This window comes from Myxine glutinosa, chromosome 1 (genome assembly GCF_964187855.1).
Source record: "Myxine glutinosa chromosome 1, kmMyxGlut1.1, whole genome shotgun sequence".
In the NCBI taxonomy this organism is placed as follows: domain Eukaryota; kingdom Metazoa; phylum Chordata; class Myxini; order Myxiniformes; family Myxinidae; genus Myxine; species Myxine glutinosa.
Window position 1 is genome coordinate 447,924,029 of NC_136261.1, and position 23,217 is coordinate 447,947,245.

Consider the following 23,217-nt stretch of genomic DNA (forward strand, 5'->3'; position numbering starts at 1 on the left):
AAGACTATACCCTGGGAGTTATTGATTGGGATTATAGGGGATGGAGGGGGAAACCCATGTAGACTACACCCTGGGGGTTAATGTTTGGGATTACAGGGAGGTGCACCCACGTAGACTCCACCCTGAGAGTTATTGTTTGAGATTATAGCGGGTGGAGGGTGCACCCATGTGGACTATACCCTGGGAGTTATTGATTGAGATTGTAGGGGGTGGAGGGTGCACCCACGTAGACGATACCCTGGGAGTTATTCATTGAGATTATAGGGGGTGGAGGGTGCACCCATGTGGACTATACCCTGGGAGTTATTGATTGAGATTGTAGGGGGTGGAGGGTGCACCCACGTAGACGATACCCTGGGAGTTATTCATTGAGATTATAGGGGGTGGAGGGTGCACCCATGTAGACTATACCCTGGGAGTTATTGATTGGGATTATAGGGGCTGGAGGGTGCACCCACGTAGACTATACCCTGGGAGTTATTCATTGGGATTATAGGGGGTGGAGGGTGCACCCATGTAGACTATACCCTGGGAGTTATTGATTGGGATTATAGGGGCTGGAGGGTGCACCCACGTAGACTATACCCTGGGAGTTATTGATTGAGATTATCGGGGGTGCAGGGTGCACCCACGTAGACGTTACCCTGGGAGTTATTGATTGAGATTATCGGGGGTGCAGGGTGCACCCACGTAGACGTTACCCTGGGAGTTATTGATTGAGATTATCGGGGGTGCAGGGTGCACCCATGTGGACTATACGCTGGAGTGATTCATTGGGATTTTTGGAGTGCTCTTCCATTCCAAGTTTTGAAGTTTGAATTTTGAAAACGTAACATTTCCTCCAACAGTAATTGAAATGGTCTAAAGGGTAAAGGTGGTGGTTAGGGTAAGGTTCTGCTCATATTCCCCGTGGTGGTGTTGATTTCCTGCAAATTGTGTTTGTCTCGTCGTTTTTTTTCTCTCCTGTTGTTCAGTGAACGATTTCTTGGCTTCCTGTTGCTGGTCTCACCACACCCTGCCCCACCCAACCTAATCTGCTCGTGCAGATAAACCGTGACCACGTGACTGTCACCAGATCTTTCTGTGCAATGCAAACTTCAGTGGAACATGCTTGTTGGATAGTGACCATTGTGCTTCAGTTTGTTTTAAAATTCCATCGTTTATTTGTGAAGTCATCCTTTCCTTTTGGATGAGACGGCATGTCCTTGACTCCTGAGCTTGTGAAATGCTCCATGTTCCTCTTTACTGGGTGGAAGTGCAAGATGGGGATGAGGGAGGTGGTGTGTGGGAATGGTCATGACCCTCGAGTTGTAAAATGGGGCTGGTGGTGTTAGCTTTGGTGAAACGAGTTAAAACGGGAACAATTTTGATTCATAAGTCTCTTCATAGTTGTTCCATTGCTTGATGGAGTCATTTCCTGGTCTACCATTGCTCCGTTAGCGTAACGGTGGAACGTCTGTGTGATAAGGTATCTCCTCGGTCATGTGCCCACAGGAAGTCTGGAACTGAAGCCATGCTGTGCATCATTGGATAAAGGCCTGAGCCGACAAGTCTACTGATAATTCGTTTCGTCTGAACCACAGGGTGACCATTGGGCACGTGTTTTAACCGCCAACCTGAGGTCCACCATTTGTTCCACGATTGTAGATGCCGCTCCATGAAGCAAATCCATTTCCTTTTGCTTAGTTCCGAGTTTGGATTAACATTGTGTGCTTTTGTCGTTTGGTTGAGCACCTTGTGCACGTTTGATTGGTTGAGTACCTTGTGCACGTTTGATTGGTTGAGCACCTTGTGCACGTTTGATTGGTTGAGCACCTTGTGCACGTTTGATTGAGCACCTTGTGCACGTTTGATTGGTTGAGCACCTTGTGCTGCATCTTATCAATCTTTAACCCGTGCGGTTAAGCAATTTGTTCACTTTGTCTGTGTACAGACTTCAGTCTGATCGAATTACTTGATTTCAATGGAATATGATATGGAATATGATATCGAATATGATATCGAATATGATATGGAATATGATATGGAACATTGCACCTGCAGTTTACTTTGGCTCTGGATTTCTCAAATTGTATGGAATCTCGGACCGGTCGTGCATGCGAAGAGGAGTGCCGCAATTGTTTTGCTCTGTCTGCCCGTGGGAGTGAAAACAAATGGGAAATCATTCCAAACAGGAAAGTTACTGTTGTAGGGACGTCACAAAGGGACACAAACAATTAACGTGTCGAACTATAACGTCGCTTAGTAGATCGGTACCTCCACCAGGATTTTGTATCCACGGAGGGGCCAGATTTGTATCTGAACCAAAATCGAATCAACTTGTTCTTGTAGCCTAACCAATTCATTCACCAAGTTTTGGCACGTCGTCCACAACTTTAAAAAAAATATTTTGCTATATACTGTTTTTGGCTTCATCAATGGTGAAGAAACATTTTAAAAAATTAAAAAGAATTATCATATCCGTATCTGAACCAAAATCTAATCTGCTTGTTCTGGTTTCCTAACAAACTCATTCACCAAGTTTTGGCACAAGTTCACCCCAACTTTTTGAAATATCACGCTATATATTTTTTGGTCCCATCAATAAATGGTGAAGAATCATTTTAAATATTAAATAATGCTCATTCATATCTGAACCTGGTGAACCAGCCTGGTGTTGGCTCAGCGGTTAGGGTGCCGGCTTGGGATCCTCGGATCCTGAGTTAGAATCCCGGTCGATCGCTAAATTAACGCCAGGGGGGTTGACTCAGCCTGTCATCCTTCCGAGGTCGGCAAATTGAGTACCAGCTTGCTGGGATGAATGATCCCGGTGTGTACCCCGCTTTGGAATAGGTACGCCGTATCCCTGCGCATCGTAAGAGGCAACTAAGGGTTGGCGTCAGGAAGGGCATCCGGCCATAAAAACATTGCCTCAAACAGGGAACCATGATTGTCATGGGGTCCGCAAGGCTAACCCCCGCTCCAGCGGGGGAAATGGCCTTAAAACGATCATTCATTCATTCATTCATTCATATCTGAACCAAAATGGAATCTGCTTGTTCCGGTTTCCTAACCAACTAATTCATCAAGTTTTCGCACACGTTCACCCCAACTTTTTGAAATATCATGCTATATATTGTTTTTGGTCCCATCAATGGTGAAGAATCATTAAAAAAAAAAATTTCATATCCGTATCTGAACCAAAATCTAATCGGCTTGTTCTTGTAGCCAAACCAATTAATCCATGTTTTGGCACACGTTGTCCACAACCTTTTGAAATATTATGCTATATTTACTTTTTGGTCCTATCTCTCGATGGTGAAGAATCGGTTGAAATTTTTTTTTAAACCCTCATATCCAGATCTGAACCAAAATTGAATCTATTTGTCATTGTCGTACACCTAACCTATCCACCTAGTTTTGTCCGAATCAATCCATATTTTTTTGATATATCCTGTTCACATGCAAACGGTGGTGAAGAACCTAACATTTGGTTGGGGAGGTAATAAGGTTGCGTACAAGATGGCGCCAAAACGGGGGTAAAAAGTTTGTCTTCAAAAGTTTTATTTTATTTTGCTCGAATTATTTACTTGAATACAAATCGCATTGTTGCCACTTACACCGACATTCTGTTTAGCAGTACTTGGCCAAAATGTGACTATTTTACACCGACCAATCAAATGTTCCGTTCTTATTCTCAGTGCTGGGGAACATTGAGGTTCAGACAAAATGGCGGCTTGCTCTGAAACGCAAGACAAGTTTAAAGCCTTTTTTTCCCCATGTGTTTAATTGAGACAGAGGTAAAAGGTGTTCCATGAACCCTCTTGTTTATGCTTTTCGTGCCGTGTTTGAGGTTATCATTCTGTCATTTACCTTGGGGGTGCCATGGTGTCTTTTTGTCAAGCTACGCATTGCACTCAGGTATTGGGGTGTTGTGGTGGATTATGGGATGAAAGGCAGGTTAATGGAGTTGGAAAAGTAGACGGGGGTGAGGCAAAGTGATGTACAGTTAAATGCACCTGTGACCATTTTACAGGTACAATAACAGCATTGAGCAGAATAGTACTGAGGTTCAATCGCAAAAGATTCTCACTTGTGCAATTTACAATGATGCAAGGTGGGGTAGTGGTCAGGTTGGGGATGAATTGGGCATTTTCTGTAATGCAAGGTGGGGTAGTGGTCAGGTTGGGGATGAATTGGGCATTTTCTGTAATGCAAGGTGGGGTAGTGGTCAGGTTGGGGATGAATTGGGCATTTTCTGTAATGCAAGGTGGGGTAGTGGTCAGGTTGGGGATGAATTGGGCATTTTCTGTAATGCAAGGTGGGGTAGTGGCCAGGTTAGGGATGAATTGGGCATTTTCTGTAATGCAAGGTGGGGTAGTGGCCAGGTTAGGGATGAATTGGGCATTTTCTGTAATGCAAGGTGGGGTAGTGGCCAGGTTGGGGATGAATTGGGCATTTTCTGTAATGCAATACATGATGATGAAAGGTGGGGTAGTGTTCAGGTTGGGGGTTAAATTGAGTATTTTCTGTAATATTTACACTTCCTCCTTGCCTTGGTGTATTCCGGCTTATCACCTCCATTGTCACATGTCTTCCAGATAGCCAAGCCATTGTGGATGGCAATCTGAAGCTGATCCTTGGCCTCGTATGGACGCTGATTCTCCATTACTCTATCTCCGTGCCCGTGTGGGAGGATGAGGCGGAAACGTCCAAGAAGCAAACCCCGAAACAGCGTCTGTTCGGATGGATCCAGAACAAGCTTCCGGATATCCCGGTGCGCAATTTCAGCAAGGACTGGCAGAATGGCCGGACGCTGGGTGCTCTTGTGGACAGCTGTGCCCCAGGTAAGGCCAAACAAAAAATTATTCATGTTTAGCGTCCCCGCCCGCTTCCTTTTTCGAGGGCGCCTCCCTTTTTTTTTTCCTTTTTTTTTTCTTCTTTTTTTAAACATCGTTCGACTGATCGCGAGCAATCAATTTTCTCACTCTCTCGATTTGATGGTCTCCATCATAATTGTTTCATGGCCGCTCGCACAAAATGATCCCATCTGTGATGCACGTACATACAGGTCCGGCAGTAATATGCGGCTGGTTGTTGTAGACTAGCAAATACATGTACATACAGGTCCGGCAGTAATATGCGGCTGGTTGTTGTAGACTAGCAAAGCGTGTGAGCGTGCTATAGAATGTTAGCGCTAGCGTGCTGTAGTTTCTACATGCTCTGATTTCGAGACAGACTTTCTCGATAAATTTGATCCACTTTTGCTATCCACTCCATTATTTTACTTGTGTTCATCATGGTTTTCGTTTTTCGATCCGAACGGCAAGCAAAGTCGCTAAGCCGTGGTATGCTCGGTCTGTTCATGATGGAAAACGGACTCTGAGTGATATTTTCGCCGAGTTTTCGAGTGGGGAATTTGATCAAGGAGAGCCGAGTATGCAAATATATGAAATGGTCTCTTTTACTCGTCTTTTATTAATATGTTACTCAGTACATGTTGTATTTTGTCAACACAGATCGTCAGGACCCAAACATTCTACATGTATTTCAAATCTAAAGAAACAAAAAAGCAGGCGACCATCTTGGGAAAAATGAGCCTGGCGGCCATTTTGAAAAAAAAGAAAAAAAAAGGTGCCGCCGTCTCCTTTTTTTTCAAAAAGGCCTGCGAGGCATTTTCTGTAATGCAAGGTGAGGTAGTGGCCAGGTTAGGGATGAATTGGGCATTTTCTGTAATGCAAGGTGGGGTAGTGGCCAGGTTAGGGATGAATTGGGCATTTTCTGTAATGCAAGGTGAGGTAGTGGCCAGGTTAGGGATGAATTGGGCATTTTCTGTAATGCAAGGTGGGGTAGTGGCCAGGTTAGGGATGAATTGGGCATTTTCTGCTAAAGATGTTGTTTTTTTTTTCCTGTTCCTAAGCTGCGGATACTTTTGGGAAATCATTGAGACTAGTGGTGTACACTGCAGCTGTGGACAGATTGGTCACATGACCTCCAGATGAGGGTTCTGGGGGTGTTTGAGTTCTGAAAACTTCCAGTTATATATACTCCCAACTTTAATTGGACATGTTTGGTTCCAACCTTTGTGTTTAAAACTATTAAGTGACTGTGACTGCAATCGCGAAGCTGTAATCGCCTGCCAATCTGAGATGGCGCAGCAGTGGGTGGAGTCGTCAGCAAAGAGATAACAAGAACATTCGATTTGGGGAGATCATTTAAGATTAGGATTGGGATTATGATTGGGAGCACTCCAGCTCAGGAAGAGCACCTAAGAGTGTCCCGTTGAGATCTGTTGACTCAGTTTGGAGAGCAAGGTGGGGTGCCAGCCAGACTGTCAAATGCTCGAGATACGTCCCCGATCTCTTGCTGAGATTTGGTATCAACATCCATTGTTGAGTAGGAATAACATGTCCATGGTAGATGAATATCGTCTGAGATCGGACATATTTGATCAAGTACGACGATGGATGACATAACTGCGTATAATGGGTATGAAATAGAAAGTACCATATTTGCACCATCAGTCAGGGTCCTCCATGCGGTCGTGACCCCGAACACGTGACCTTATTGACCTCCATTGTATAGTTTAGATTATACTCGTCTTGAGTAACAAGTCACATTTCCAGATTAGGTTTATCTGTTTGGTGAGTTTTACAATCTTGGATTAACTTTAGCAATTATTGATGCTGAAATTCCTGGATTTCTCGTGCCATTTACCTGCGAGCACATGATGTCCCCAAGTCTTGGGTGGAGCTGCAATTTAATATCCAGAGTTTTGCACAAAGGTTGGAATCCTGTCCATTTTGTAAGGATTTAAACTTTTCATTCCTACCTCCCATGCCCTTTGACCCAATGTGTTGGCTTTTCCACAGCAGTCCCACTGTGTAACAATTGAATCACCTTTTACTTTTACCTTCCAGTAAACCTTACCTTCCTTACCTTCCTTACCTTACCTTCCAGATTACCTTTTACCTTTTACCTTTTACCTTTACCTGAATTACCTTTACCTTTACCTGTTACCTTTACCTTTACCTTTACCTTTACCTTTACCTTTACCTTTACCTTTACCTTTACCTGAATTACCTTTACCTGTTAAATTACCTTTTACCTGAATCACCTTTTACTTTTACCTTCCAGTAAACCTTACCTTCCAGATTTAACATGATTTTGTGATGTGACCCTGTGCCAGCCGTTGGTGTTTTTTCCTTTTGATGCATCAACCTCATGCTTTGTAATCCTCGGTAGAACCATTTGATCGATTACTGCTTTGGTTTTTACCTGGAGGTCGCAAAGTGAAAAGCAGGGTTCGGCATTCGGTTGCGTGCGTGCGTGTCTGCACAATTCATTTTCTCAACAACCATTGGTCCAATTGACATGAAATTTTACTGTAGGAGCCCCTCTGCTTGTATAAAAAAAAATTTTATTCATAATTATGACATAGGTCATATGGTACGGACGCCATTTTGGAAAACATTACACCAATATCTCTGAAACCGCTCCATGAAAAAAAAAGAAATTGAAACGTGGCTCATTGTAAAAAAAACCAAAAAACACCGCATGGGGAATAAGTGTTAATGACGTCATTGGTGCCTTCATCATGACGTCATAATTTGACAGGGACAACGCTTGGTCTGATCAGTTTGAAATTTATTCAACATGATCTGCACAACAATTCTATTAGAGAATTTAAATGTATGATTTAATTGCTGACGTGGTCTGGCAGCCATATTGGATCAAAGATTTAAAAAAAAAAAAAAAAAAAAAAAAAAAACCTTCAAAAACAGAATTTTCCTCGTACAAAGTTGACTATGCAGGGTAAGTGTTCTATGAATACCATGTAGTTGTTGTTTTGTAGGTTTTTGGGATTTTGAAAGTTGTTGGAACACAATTACAATAATAAAGGATCCGACTTGTGGCGTTTTCCTATCGATTCGCCATTTTAAAGCTTTTCCACTTGCTTTGATTTAATTTTCTTGGCGGACACTGAATCCTTTGGTCCCCTTCCTGTCGGCATGTCTCGCCACTACCTCTTAACTAAGTTCTGTTCTCCGACTTGGGTAGTTCAGTTTTTGGGAGTAGTGTAAAGAGAATATTCGCAATCGTCCCATGCTGCCCCTCGAACGGGCCTTGTTGTATCCGCCTGTGCTGGCCATTGTCGGGCGTTCAAGATTTGGTGGTGTCCTTTATGAAGAGCGGGCGAGTTATCACCCGCACCCTGAACCAATTGCAAGTTCCTGCCCAAAACCCATTCGATTGAACGGCGGGCCTGGATATCGGGTTCGTGAAAGACTTGTGGCAAAAATATTCCTCAGCTGACCCCACAATAATTTGGTTATGTTTGGAGTCGTTGTAGGTTGCAGCGACACCAGAGGTCATTGTATTGTGCCGAATGTGCTTCTGGGTATTATTGCTAACGATGTGGTGATCCGCTCCTTTGTTTGCCATGACGCTTTGACTACGCATTGTTTTGCACGTTCCAGCTGTTTTGTTTTGATAACATTTACATGCAAGTTGTTTGCTCTTAGATACGAGAGTTAATCGTCTGGGACATCCATGAGGACAAGATAAAATAAATAAATAAACCACCCTGACACAATCGCACGAGACGTCAATAATACTGCGCTGTGATTGTCCAATTGTGCACCTTTCATTTCATCCTTCACCTTCCATTTTAAACTTTCACTAGGGCTAACTAGTTGATTACCAACCTAAATATGCTCCACCTATGCATGGAAGAGCGTTATATTTAACATGGTGTCCTCGCACAACCACGTATGTCTGCCACCACTTCCCATCATTATGGATGATGTCAAAATGTGGTTCCCGGTCCATTCTTGCGCTGCCACTGAGACCTCATCCCCAGAGTTCCGATCCGTTTCCATCATTGGACCCAACCGAGGATAATGAGAAGATGAGAGATCCAGACTATAAGGTAGGTGTACAAAAGCGAGCTCCTCGATGCTATTCGCGAGCGCACGTGTTATACCTGTTAGTCTCCGGCCACATTGAATTGGTTGACAAGACGCCATTTTGTTCCTAGAATGTTGATCTTCACTTTCCTAATGGGTCACCAAGACGAGACCGTTGTCTGTTTGTGAAGAGCTTCCATTGCATGGATCCCCATCCACATAGTTTCATAATCTCGAACGAGTATCTCCGGTGATGATGAAAACAATCCTTCGTTTTCCCTACTATCGCTGGAGTAGATGGTGACATTCCCAAACGGGTTTGCCTCCACCGAGCTTATTTGACCACCGAGTACGTCACCTGGAGTTACCATATTTGAATTTCAAAAAAGAGGACACGTTGGATAAAATAAAAGAGGGGTGTGTTGGAGGGGTGGGGGTGGTATCTGCTTCAGTGTCTACCAACTCGCGTTTATGTCTACCAACAGCCAGTATGTCCAGTTGTCGCCAAAAATATTGGCTCCCTTGCACTTTTTTCAAATAATTCACCATTTCTTCCAGAAAATTGTTGAAATTAAAAACTCTTTTGGTATCAACATTTGTATTTCTTTGGTTTGCAGTGGAACAAAACAAAAAAGCTGAAAAAAATTACTAAATCTTAGCTTATTCCACACAGAAATCCTAAAATGGCACGGACAATATTATTGGCACATTTTAGAAGTTGTTTGAAATTAAGTTTTGAAACAGGTTTTTCTTTTATTTGGAATTTAACTCACCCGTGGTGAGTTACAGGTGTCTGCAATATAAAAATCACTCATTTCACCAGTTTGAATGGAGAAAATGAGTCATTCTGCTGTTTTGCGTCAGTGTACCACAATGAGCATGGAGGAAAGAAAAATTTGTCAGCTCAGAGAATTGTCTGAGCAGGTCAGACAAGATTGTAGCCAAGCATGGACAATCTCGGCTACAAGTCCATCTTCAGAGACCTTGATGTTCCTGTGTCCACCGTGCGCAATGATATCAGGAAGTTTAAGGCCCATGGCACTGTAGCCAACCTCCCGGACGTGGCCGCAAGAGCAAACTTAATTGAAGATTGCAGCGAAGGAATGTTCTCAAGGGGGAGAAAGCACCTCGATCAAATGCCAAACAGATTCAACAGCCAGTAGCGAGTTGTAGGAAGCTTATTCATGACTAAAAGCGCGTGACTGCAGTTATTTTGTCCAAAGGCCGTGACGCCAAATATTGTCTATTAAGTCGAGGGTTTCAATAATTTTGTCAATGCCATTTCTTTTTATTTTATGATTTAAAAGGATATTGTCGTGTTCCTGGCGCTTAAAATCTTTCCAAGGAAACGGATTGCCGAACAAGCTTCAACTCCGAAGCGTTCAGTTCAAATGTATGGCGTAGTTAATCCACGCTTGGTGTTGGGTGTGAGGCGGGGGCGGGGGGAGAGGAGGAGGATGCTGAAGAGTGCTTTCCTGAATGGATCCCACCGGCAGTCCTCAAACCTGTGGAAAATAACTCGCGCGAAACATTTAAAATGTGCAAAAAGAAATGCCGGCAACAAAAATGCACGATCAAATAATTTCCTAATTTTTTTCTTGCCCACAAACAGACTTGAAACATGGACACAGGGATAGATAACTGAAAATAATGTGTGTGGGTGCACTTAACTCTGATCACTGGTGGGATCTCGTCAGGGGTCATCAAAATTGTCCGGGGCGTTGGTGGGAACTTCCCGTCCTGCGTAGCAGGCCTCGCTATGCATCCCGAACATGAGGCCACACCCGCTGGTGTGCAACAGGCATTCTGCGTGAATCGAACGGGCCATGTGCAGCTCGCTCCTCCAGCTGGGTCCGCCCCCGGTGGGAAGCTGCAGCCCTACTTTTCCTCTGCACGTCCACCAATGGTGTCTCCAAACATGGCTGGTCCGATCGCTTCCTTGAGCCCGTGGTCCCAGCACGATCGTTCGCTTTATTGTCCAGAATGAGACAAATGCCGACTGCCGCAATCCAGACCAGACGCAAAGAGCAGAGAAGTGAAGAGCAGCAAAAACGAAGACCAGCGAGCAGAGAAGAGAAGAGGTGAAGTAACACCCAGAGCGAAGCGAAGACGAGAGCTCAAATGTCGCCAGTGTATTCCTTTATCGTTAAGGCTCTGACGTCATTTGTCCTTCCTTCACCAATCGGCGAGTCCCTTCTTACTTGTCCTTCCCTTCAATCAAGAGCCCTTGCCAATCACGGCTCCTCGGGGCGTGGTGACCATGGACCTGCCTGCTCTGTTCGCCTCCCAAGTCGGGGTTGTCAGTGGTAGGGCTCAATGGCCTGGCTTCCGGTAAGTTTTATTATTGCGTGCCATTAAATGCGCGATTCTAACTGTCTAATGCGGTGCCATAAGGGACAAAGGGATAAATCACAGAGGGAACGACGTACAAGGGATAATTTACCCTTTTTCCCGAAGCTAGTTAACATGCTCCACTCCTCGTAATGGACGAAGATGCACCTTAATCCAAACACACGGTCTATACAAGTACTTATTACATCAAGGTTCTACATGACGTTCGGCGCACCTACCGAAACAAATCTACCTGGACTGAAGTATCCCCACCCCCACAAACGTAACAATATATTAAGTTCTGAATCAAAAACAAAGGTTCTGTAATAAGTGAAATAAATAATTGAGACCAAATGCTTTTGTCAATTTCAACTTGTTTGGAGAGAATTGTGACTTATTTGAAAAAAGTGCAAGGGTGCCAATATTTTTGGCTGTGTACATGTACACTACCAGTCAAAAGTTTAGGTACACCCAACATGTTTAATGTGCAAAATGACTATAAGATGTGAACAAAACTCTTACCAAAGAAATATCTGTTCATCTACTGATAACGTATTGTGCTTCGATGTATCTTGTGTGAAACGTCGGCTTAAAGCAATTTTTGGAAATAGGTCGAAGTGCAATACTAAATCCAAACTGAAACGTGAAGTTGATGTTAACGTTTCATCTCTGGAGCAAAAACTGTTTACAAATTCTCTGCTCTGTGTGGAATGAATGTTTGTGCTTAGTTTCTTCATCACGTGCAATGTCTATTATTGCCAGGTGTTGCAAAAAGTGTTTACAGAAAGGCCAGCCCATAAAAGTTAATGATTTTTTTTTTCTTCTTCCGTGTGTTTCATACCTGATGAGATGACACGTTAACCCCTCCCTGTTTAATATTGAAGATTAATTATTTTGTGGTGCTTGTTAGGCCTCTGCCCCGATTGGGAGACCTGGAGTGAGCAGAAGCCGGTGGACAATGCTCGTGAAGCGATGCAACAAGCGGACGAATGGCTCGGCGTGCCCCAGGTTGGTCATGGGTCGGCTGTGACCTCCAGGCCTCTAGGGCCTTTACCATTTGGTAGTTGTAATCACGTGGTAGAGCTGGTTTAGCATTTTCACTCTTACCTTTTCGGACACCTGGCTTTACCGGATCCATACACTGTTTTATTCTAACACGAACACCTTGTGGGATCCTTCCACATTGATTGGCATAGAGGAAGAAATCCATCTTGATGCACACCTTTGGTCGTACAGGATCTCAGGTAGACCAATTTGGTTTGAACATCTTGTGGAAACACCATGGGGTTTGTTTTGAAGGATTTGCCTCGGTTTGCAAACCGATATTGAATGAATGACCCGCTGAACGTTCTGTTGCATTGTGAAGGTTGATCCTGAATGGTCTTTGTCCTGTTTTATTGTTTATTTTGAGATCGAATGGTGATCTCCAAATGCAGTTAACGACATTCGTTATCACCCGAGTTATTATTTTTTGGGTTGGTTGAGTTACCTGCTCTGAGAGGTCCACTTTGACGTGCTCCTCAAACGGATCAGGTTAGTTGTGGTGCTGCTTCTGGGGATTGACCATGTTTCATAGTCCCTGTGGATAAAGCAGCCCATGCCGGTTTACCCCACGATTGAAGCAGAACATGGTGGTGATATTAGTGAGCCACCTGGGTTTTTATCCAATAGTAACAAACTAATTAATTCTTGAGAATAGTTCGCTTCCCTAACCTGAAACCCGTAACGCCGCTACCTGGAGCTGCATTTGAAACCAGCACCCCTGGGATGCCAGTCACGTGTTCCTTTTGTTAAAATTGTTTATTTGTTTTTATTTGATGTGTTTATTTATTGCTCTGGCCAATGGCTATTTAACTTCTGTTGCACCTGTTCTTCAACAGTTGTTAATGAAATCTTATTGGCTTTCCATGGGCTATAGGTGTCCTCTTGTCACCTGTATGGTGAACCCACAATTGTTGTTTTTCCCTGAAGGAGTAAAAATTAGGTTGGGCACATTTTGTGCATGTCTACGTGGTGGTAAATAACGTGATGTAGCTGTGCCCCCCAACTCCCCCGTTTCAATGCCACAATAACTGCCGCACCGCTCGGTACCTGTGCGGGAGCCGAACTGTTCTGCCGAGTTTAAATCTCTTTCTGGAACCCTCCTTTGTTTTGTACCCGCTTTGTTAGGGTTAGGGTTACCGAGTTGTTAGGGTTAGGGTTACCGAGTTGTTAGGGTTACCGAGTTGTTAGGGTTAGGGTTACTGAGTTGTTAGGGTTAGGGTTACCGAGTTGTTAGGGTTAGGGTTACCGAGTTGTTAGGGTTAGGGTTACCGAGTTGTTAGGGTTCGGGTTACCGAGTTGTTAGGGTTCGGGTTACCGAGTTGTTAGGGTTCGGGTTACCGAGTTGTTAGGGTTCGGGTTACCGAGTTGTTAGGGTTCGGGTTACCGAGTTGTTAGGGTTCGGGTTACCGAGTTGTTAGGGTTCGGGTTACCGAGTTGTTAGGGTTCGGGTTACCGAGTTGTTAGGTTTCGGGTTACCGAGTTGTTAGGGTTCGGGTTACCGAGTTGTTAGGGTTCGGGTTACCGAGTTGTTAGGTTTCGGGTTACCGAGTTGTTAGGGTTACCGAGTTGTTAGGGTTCGGGTTACCGAGTTGTTAGGGTTCGGGTTACCGAGTTGTTAGGTTTCGGGTTACCGAGTTGTTAGGTTTCGGGTTACCGAGTTGTTAGGGTTCGGGTTACCGAGTTGTTAGGGTTCGGGTTACCGAGTTGTTAGGGTTCGGGTTACCGAGTTGTTAGGGTTCGGGTTACCGAGTTGTTAGGGTTCGGGTTACCGAGTTGTTAGGGTTCGGGTTACCGAGTTGTTAGGGTTCGGGTTACCGAGTTGTTAGGGTTCGGGTTACCGAGTTGTTAGGGTTCGGGTTACCGAGTTGTTAGGGTTACCGAGTGGTTAGGGTTCGGGTTACCGAGTTGTTAGGGTTTGGGTTTCCGAGTTGTTAGGGTTCGGGTTACCGAGTTGTTAGGGTTGGGGTTACCGAGTGGTTAGGGTTGGGGTTACCGAGTGGTTAGGGTTACGGTTCCCGGGTTGTTAGGGTTAGGGTTACCAAGTGGTTAGGGTTAGGGTTACCAAGTGGTTAGGGTTACCAAGTGGTTAGGGTTGGGTTAGTGTTAGGGTTACCAAGTTGTTCGGGTTAGGGTTACCAAGTTGTTCGGGTTACCGAGTGATTTGGGTTATGGTTACTGAGTTGTTAGGGTTACTGAGTTGTTCGGGTTAGGGTTACCATATTATTGTTTCAATGTTCACTGATGGAAACGTTTTATTGTTGACGTTGTTGGACCCCAAAGTTCACAAGCATTGGCTGAATTGCATCCACGTGGTCTTCAATTGTCACCTGGAAGTGTATAGATGAAGTGTACAAGGTAGTTCTGTCCAGGTACAGGACTACAGGTGTTATCAGGTCACTTGCACGTGATCATATCCGTCACTTTTTGAGCAGGTGTGATCTCCGTCGGCGTGCGACACAATAAATGGAGGAGGTAGATATTACCAAATGAGTAAAAGGTGTTTTCCTCGTCGTTTTGTGATTTCCTTTTAATGTAAAATAAAAAAAGTTAAAAGATTATTTGGATTGTTTTGAGTTTGTTCCAGGATTTTATTCAAACTTGTGGAGTTCCAGAGACTGAAACACGGTGCAGGATTCCATTGGTGGGTTAAGATTTGGTCCCTGTGCGATTGTCGGGTCCTTCTCGCCTTCAGGTGATTACTCCTGAGGAGATTGTGGACCCGAACGTCGATGAGTACTCCGTCATGACTTACCTGTCTCAGTTCCCGAAGGCCAAACTGAAGCCGGGAGCTCCTCTGCGACCGAAGCTGAACCCCAAGAAGGCCCGCGCGTATGGCCCAGGTTTGCTCTGCGGTGCTCTTTGTGTGTCATTCTCCTACCTGTGATGCGTATGGCCCAGGTTTGCTCTGCGGTGCTCTTTGTGTCATTCTCCTACCTGTGATGTGTATGGCCCAGGTTTGCTCTGCGGTGCTCTTTGTGTGTCATTCTCCTACCTGTGATGCGTATGGCCCAAGTTTGCTCTGTGGTGCTCTTTGTGTCATTCTCCTACCTGTGACGTGTATGGCCCAGGTTTGCTCTGTGGTGCTTTGTGTGTCATTCTCCTACCTGTGATGTGTATGGCCCAGGTTTGCTCTGTGGTGCTCTGTGTGTCATTCTCCTACCTGTGATGTGTATGGCCCAGGTTTGCTCTGCGGTGCTCTTTGTGTGTCATTCTCCTACCTGTGATGCGTATGGCCCAGGTTTGCTCTGCGGTGCTCTGTCATTCTCCTACCTGTGATGCGTATGGCCCAGGTTTGCTCTGCGGTGCTCTTTGTGTCATTCTCCTACCTGTGATGTGTATGGCCCAGGTTTGCTCTGCGGTGCTCTTTGTGTGTCATTCTCCTACCTGTGATGCGTATGGCCCAGGTTTGCTCTGCGGTGCTCTTTGTGTGTCATTCTCCTACCTGTGATGCGTATGGCCCAGGTTTGCTCTGCGGTGCTCTGTGTGTCATTCTCCTACCTGTGATGCGTATGGCCCAGGTTTGCTCTGCGGTGCTCTTTGTGTGTCATTCTCCTACCTGTGATGCGTATGGCCCAGGTTTGCTCTGCGGTGCTCTGTGTGTCATTCTCCTACCTGTGATTTGTGCTCATTAAGTGTGTTCCGAGTTTTCAGCAGTTCGTGATGTTCTCCTGGAATGATGTCCAAAGGCTCTTTGTAACTTTGGAATTCTGGTCAAAGCAACTGTGCTGTGCTTGGCCTTGTGGTGCTGGAGCCGCGCTGGAGCGTTCATAATTGCGCTGTGGTTGTGGTGATTAGCATTAGCGCTGCTGTCGTCACCGCCATGGAACTGGCAGCCTCGGTTGTGCAAACAAGCCTTCAATAGATGGGCCTTGGCAAGGTGTTTGTGGGTTTGAAGTGAAGACCCTGTAAAACGAGCGTGCCCTTCGTGCCGTGCAAGGCCCTCTTTGGCGCTTTTCCTCGGTATGGCCGAGGATCATGCTTGGGTCGTCATGGGTCGTGCTAAATGTACAGGATCCATTCGCATCCGGTAGTTTAATGTATTTATAAATTTTACGTATCGCATTCATTCTTTGCCTAGTGCTTGCGGCCTTGCCGTCGACTGCTGTGCCTCGTGCTTGCGGCCTTTCGGCCGACTGCTGTGCCTCGTGCTTGCGGCCTTGCGGCCGACTGCTGTGCCTCGTGCTTGTGGCCTTGCGGTCGACTGTGCCGCGTGCTTGCGGCCTTGCATTCGACTGCTGTGCCTCGTGCTTGCGGCCTTGCGGTCGACGGCTGTGCCTCGTGCTTGCGGCCTTGCAGTCGACTGCTGTGCTTCGTGCTTGCGGCCTTGCAGTCGACGGCTGTGCCTCGTGCTTGTGACCTTGCGGTCGACTGCTGTGCCTCGTGCTTGCGGCCTTGCGGTCGACTGCTGTGGCTCGTGCTTGCGGCCTTGCTGGCGACTGCCGTGCCTCGTGCTTGCGGCCCACTGCTGTGCCTCGTGCTTGCTCTGACCTCTCACCTCAATGTGTCACAGGAGTGGAACCCTCAGGAAACGTGGCCACGCAACCCACGGCATTTGTGGTGGAGACGGTGAGGGCCGGACAAGGCAACCTCACGGTTTCTGTGAAAGGTCCGAAGGGAGAGGCTGACGAGGTGAGACGTCTCGTCGTCATAAGACTCCAAAAGATTACACATATGTCTGCATAACGTGATGTCTAATGATGTGGATAGTTTGTAAGAATAGTCTTTAAAAGATGGCGGTCGGTGTGGTTTTTGTCATACCCCATTCGACCGTTTAACCGATTATGACGTCACGTCGGTGCCATGTTTGTGATGGCACATTGAGACCCGCCATCATGACGAGGGTAAAAGATGTTTGTGGTTCTCCGAACGTTACCTCATGCTGTATCCCATGGATAGGAAATGGTAACCCCTCAAGTGCAGCGCATGGAGCAGTTTGTCTCGAGTTGTTTAAATATGGAATTCTTGAGGAACTTTGTATTGTGTTTTGTCCTCACATGACAGACATGTTCATCGAGTGAGGTTAATCGAGTGAGGTTAATAGTGTGAGGGATGAACGCACAAACCAAGTTAATGTGCAATTGTGGATCTTCTTTAGTCTCGCTGAGTCGAGCAGCACCATGGTGGTGTAGTTAGCTGTAGGCAGTCTGTTCCACCGTAGCAGCACCGGCACCTGGGGTTCATTCCATGAGAATTGCGGTTAAAATGTTGTGTTAACCGTTTGTCCATTTGGCCGAGAGGTAGGCACTCACCTCCAAGCTCTCATGGGATTGAATCCTGACCCAGGAATAAACTGTCATCCCGGTGTTTCACAGGTGTTGTGATTCGTCGTGTGTGCCATCGCTCGGATGGACATTAAAGGGGAATCCCGTCTACCAGCATTCCTTGGATGGATGCTAAATTGGAATCCCGTCTACCAGCATTCCTTGGATGGATGCTAAATGTGAATCCCGTCTACCAGCATTCTCTGGATGGACGCTAAATGGGAATCCCGTCTACCAGCATTCTCTGGATGGACGCTAAATGGGAATCCCGTCTACCAGCATTCTCTGGATGGACGCTAAATGGGAATCCCGTCTACCAGCATTCTCTGGATGGACGCTAAATGGGAATCCCGTCTACCAGCTTTCTCTGGATGGACGCTAAATGGGAATCCCGTCTACCAGCATTCCTTGGATGGACGCTAAATTGGAATCCCGTCTACCAGCATTCTCTGGATGGACGCTAAATGGGAATCCCGTCTACCAGCATTCTCTGGATGGACGCTAAATGGGAATCCCGTCTACCAGCATTCTCTGGATGGACGTTAAATGGGAATCCCGTCTACCAGCTTTCTCTGGATGGACGCTAAATGGGAATCCCGTCTACCAGCATTCCTTGGATGGACGCTAAATGGGAATCCCGTCTACCAGCATTCCTTGGATGGACGCTAAATGGGAATCCCGTCTACCAGCATTCCTTGGATGGATGCTAAATGGGAATCCCGTCTACCAGCATTCCTTGGATGGACGCTAAATGGAAATCCCGTCTACCAGCATTCTCTGGATGGATGCTAAATGGGAATCCCGTCTACCAGCATTCTCTGGATGGACGCTAAATGGGAATCCCGTCTACCAGCATTCTCTGGATGGACGCTAAATGGGAATCCCGTCTACCAGCATTCTCTGGATGGACGTTAAATGGGAATCCCGTCTACCAGCTTTCTCTGGATGGACGCTAAATGGGAATCCCGTCTACCAGCATTCCTTGGATGGACGCTAAATGGGAATCCCGTCTACCAGCATTCCTTGGATGGATGCTAAATGGGAATCCCATCTCCCAGCATTCCTTGGATGGAGGCTAAATGGGAATCCCGTCTACCAGCATTCCTTGGATGGACATTAAAGGGGAATCCCATCTACCAGCATTCTCTGGATGGACGCTAAATGGGAATCCCATCTACCAGCATTCCTTGGATGGACATTAAAGGGGAATCCCGTCTACCAGCATTCTCTGGATGGACGCTAAATGGGAATCCCGTCTACCAGCATTCCTTGGATGGATGCTAAATGGGAATCCCGTCTACCAGCATTCCTTGGATGGACGCTAAATGGGAATCACATCTACCAGCATTCTCTGGATGGATGTTAAATGGGAATCCCGTCTACCAGCATTCTCTGGATGTACACTAAATGGGAATCCCGTCTACCAGCATTCCTTGGTGAATGTTAAATGGGAATCCCGTCTACCAGCATTCCTTGGATGGATGTTAAATGGGAATCCCATCTACCAGCATTCCTTGGTGAACGTTAAATGGGAATCCCGTCTACCAGCATTCCTTGGATGGACGCTAAATGGGAATCCCGTCTACCAGCATTCCTTGGATGGACGCTAAATGGGAATCCCGTCTACCAGCATTCTCTGGATGGACGCTAAATGGGAATCCCGTCTACCAGCATTCCTTGGATGGACGCAAAATGGGAATCCCGTCTACCAGCATTCCTTGGTGAACGTTAAATGGGAATCCTGGGTACCAGCATTCCTTGGTGGAGATTAAATGGGAATCCTGTTTCCCAGCATGCCTTGGTGAACGTTAAGAATCCCCGCGAAGTGTGGGCTAGCTTTCACCTGCACAATGACCAAAGTACAAATACATGCTCCAATCTTGATTGTCAGGCTTGGCCAGCCAGTTCGTGAAGGACCAAACGTTCCCCTGGCCACCTGTATGAACTTTGAAGGTGAAGCTAAAGGGGGTGAGTGGTGTTTTCCCCCATCCTCCATTGGCTCCTCCCCCTTAAACCAATCAGTAGCAGTCTATTCCCTTACCTTGTATTATCAGTATGAGGTGGGGGCTAAGCAGTATTAGGTGGGGGTCACTACAAAGGATCGAGCATGGGGGCGATCAAGGGCTCACTACTTCACCATCGATATGAACCTTTAGAGACCATTTTTCTCCGCAGAGCAGGGGTTGGCCTTTTTCGGGCACCATGGTCCCCTTTTTGAAGCTGTTTTATGGCCGGATGCCCTTCCTGCCACCAACCCTGTTAGTCGACTCTTGCGACAAACGGGGAATTACCAGTGATCTGGTCCTCAATATTCCGACCTTGGAAGGATGACAGGCTGAGTCAACCACCCTGGCGTTATTTCGGCGATCACCGGGATTCGAACCCAGGAATCGGATCCCAAGCTGGCACCCTAACCGCTGAGCCAACAGCCAGATAGTCAGGCAGATAGGTGTAACAATTGTGGGTTTATACGTACAAGCATGAAATTTGGCACAGTCATAGATAATAGTCTAATGAATAATTCCAGATATGGACCCACCGCGAAAACGTCCTATGGTAGCCGTGGCGGCCATTTTACAAAATGGCCGCTTTTAGTCTAGTGGCTAGATAGGGGTCTCGTGCACCCCCCTTGAAATATACTTTCAAGTTCACAGGTAATCTTTACTCAACATGTCAAACGTCTGGTTGAAGTAATAGAGGAAATGGGAAACCCCTTCCTAGAAGAGAGTACAGACTTGCTGCGGCTGGACACAAGAGACATTGCTGACCCAACTGTTGTTTCTCCTGTTCAACAGGCTGAGGAGATAGGTAAGCAACAGTACAAGACCTTCGTAGCAGACCGTCTACTGGAGCGAACCGTACCTCTTACTGAGCCAATAAAGAAGAATAAACTCCCATTGTTTAGTCGATCGTCTCCAAGAGGGAAATCCAAGACAAGTTTGCAAGTAACTTCGCTAAAGAGTGACTGCTCTTTATTCTCAAGACTCTACATTGCGTCTCAAACACGAGATGGTGATCTTGCAGAATGTTTCCGCCATGAAGACCAAGCATGTCCCCCGTCTTTATCTCAGCTTGGGAAGTTACGACTAGGAACCAAATCAGATCTATTGGTGTGTCTAGAGAGTTGCGCAGAGGTCAGAGGCGATGCTCCAAAACCAGATACCGACGTCACTATCCTTGACGGGGCAGTGTTGGTGAACGTTCTGAAACCAGTTGCTGCCAAAACCTTCGATGATTATGCGCTGAAAGTATTCTTGCCACACATACAAGGTCACTTGCAAAGAGCCTGTCGTGTGGATATAGTCTGGGACCAGTACCGTGACAACAGCCTGAAATCTCAAGCCAGGGACAAACGTGGGAAAGGCATTCGAAGGAGAGTTGACGGATCCACTGTTCTTCCAGGAAATTGGCAGCAGTTCCTGAGAATTGATGCAAACAAAACAGAACTGTTTGCCTTCTTGACAAAACACATCACACATCTTGTATCAGATAAGCAGATAGTCACCACGGATGGTTCAGATGTGACGTGCATTCCCGCACGCGACACCAGTCATCTTGCCCCATGTGACCATGAGGAGGCCGATACACGAATGATGATACATCTCGCGGATGCAGTCCGTGATGGATTTCAGAAAATTCTTCTGCGTACGGTGGATACAGATATAGTGGTATTGGCTGTGGCAGCAACAACCAAACTCAAAATCCAGGAGCTTTGGGTGGCCTCTGGGACAGGCCAGCACTTCAGGTATATTCCAGCACATGAAATTGCAGCATTCCTCGGACCAGATAAGTCACAGGCCCTCCCGATGTTCCATGCATACACAGGGTGTGACACAGTCTCGTCATTTAATACACGGGGCAAGAATACAGCCTGGGATACCTGGAAAGTATTTGACGAATTGACGCCAGCGTTAGTTCATCTCTCCACGGGGACAGCAGACATCTCTGATGACGTTGTGGCAGTGCTCGAGCGGTTCACCATTCTTCTCTACGATCGCACCAGCAATCTCGTCGACATAGACGAAGCTCGACGGGCACTCTTCACGAAGAAAGGACGAGCCATGCAAGCTATTCCCCCTACCAGAGGAGCCCTGGTACAACAAATCAAGAGGGCTGTGTACATGGGTGGCCACTGCTGGGGAAACATGCTCAAGGTTGTTATGGATCTGCCCTCACCTGGGGATTGGGGATGGATCGATCCCCACAACTGGAAACCCCTGTGGTCCATGCTTCCTGAAGCCAGCATTTCATCAAGGGAGCTGATTTGTTGTAAATGCAAAAAGGGTTGCAAGGGACGATGCAAGTGCAAACAAGCTAGTTTGAAATGTACCGCTTTGTGCCAGTGTGGTGGAGAAAATTGCGACGTATAAACAAGATCAAACTGGAACTATCTAGTAATATAAGTTACCGTTACAGTGCTTGGTGGGTTAATTGACATTGCTGGCAACACAAATGCAAATTGTGGTCATTTGGAGAATACAATTATGGCATATATGTGTATCTAGAGTCATTTCATTAGAACATAAAGAGGCATTTGTGTCGTCCGGTAAAAAATAATCACGGTCAAAACGGCCATTTTGTAAAATGGCCGCCATGGCTACCATAGGACGTTTTCGCGGTGGGTCCATATCTGGAATTATTCATTAGATTATTATCTATGACTGTGCCAAATTTCATGCTTGTACGTCTAAACCCACAATTCTTATGATGGATACACCTATCTGCCTGACTAAGAGTGAAGTCTCGATACACGCAGAACTTCATAGGAATATGGCTTCCAAATATGTGATTGTATACTGTGGTCAAAGACAAGGAGACTACCTAGAAATCAGAAGGGTCTCCTGCAACCACTTATTACTGCTCATGAGGCAGGTCTTGCAGGTAATTTACCTGCCTGACAAAAAACCCCAGTGATGTAATGGATTTACTCCATAAGGAAAATCCCAGTGATCTCTTCCCAAAGGTATTCTAATCCATGTCTAGGTTGTATTTCCTTGTTTACTACCAGCTGATCACGGTATGTACTGCCTGCAGAGTGTGGTGTCCAGGTATCCATTAAAACTGCTCGTTTCACCTGCAGGTGAAGGTGACTCCAAACAGTGACAAGAACGTCACGTATGCGGTTGAGTATATACCCAAAGTGGTTGGGCCGCACGAGGTATGCTTGCACTTTTGCACCACCCTGTGTGGTTTGCTTGTAATGAAGAGTGAATTGGTGACCTTTGGCCAACCTGTGGTTTTATAATGTATTACCACGGAGGTAAATATGTGCTTCGTGTCATCGTGTTTTGACTTCACCTCTCCAAATGTCTTGTGATCCGCCTCAGATACCCCTCCCACCAGATACCCCTCCCACCAGATACCCCTCCCACCAGATACCCCTCCCACCAGATACCCCTCCCACCAGATACCCCTCCCACCAGATACCCCTCCCACCAGATACCCCTCCCACCAGATACCCCTCCCACCAGATACCCCTCCCACCCGATACCCCTCCCACCCGATACCCCTCCCACCCGATACCCCTCCCACCCGATAGCCCTCCCACCCGATAGCCCTCCCACCCGGTACCCCTCCCACCCGGTACCCCTCCCACCCGGTACCCCTCCCACCAGGTACCCCTCCCACCAGGTACCCCTCCCACTAGGTACCCCTCCCACCAGGTACCCCTCCCACCAGGTACCCCTCCCACC

At 46.4% G+C, this 23,217-nt stretch overlaps 1 protein-coding gene across 1 annotated transcript in view; it reads left to right on the forward strand.

Annotated features, from left to right (window-relative positions):
• The window catches only part of LOC137418728 (filamin-C), a 96,126-nt gene that overhangs the window by 11,560 nt on the left and 61,349 nt on the right, over positions 1–23,217 (forward strand). The window contains 5 exon segments of the mRNA XM_078770878.1: positions 4,581–4,826; positions 12,130–12,227; positions 14,956–15,103; positions 16,774–16,892; positions 22,605–22,682. Of these exon segments, the coding sequence (XP_078627004.1) occupies positions 4,581–4,826; positions 12,130–12,227; positions 14,956–15,103; positions 16,774–16,892; positions 22,605–22,682 (689 nt within the window).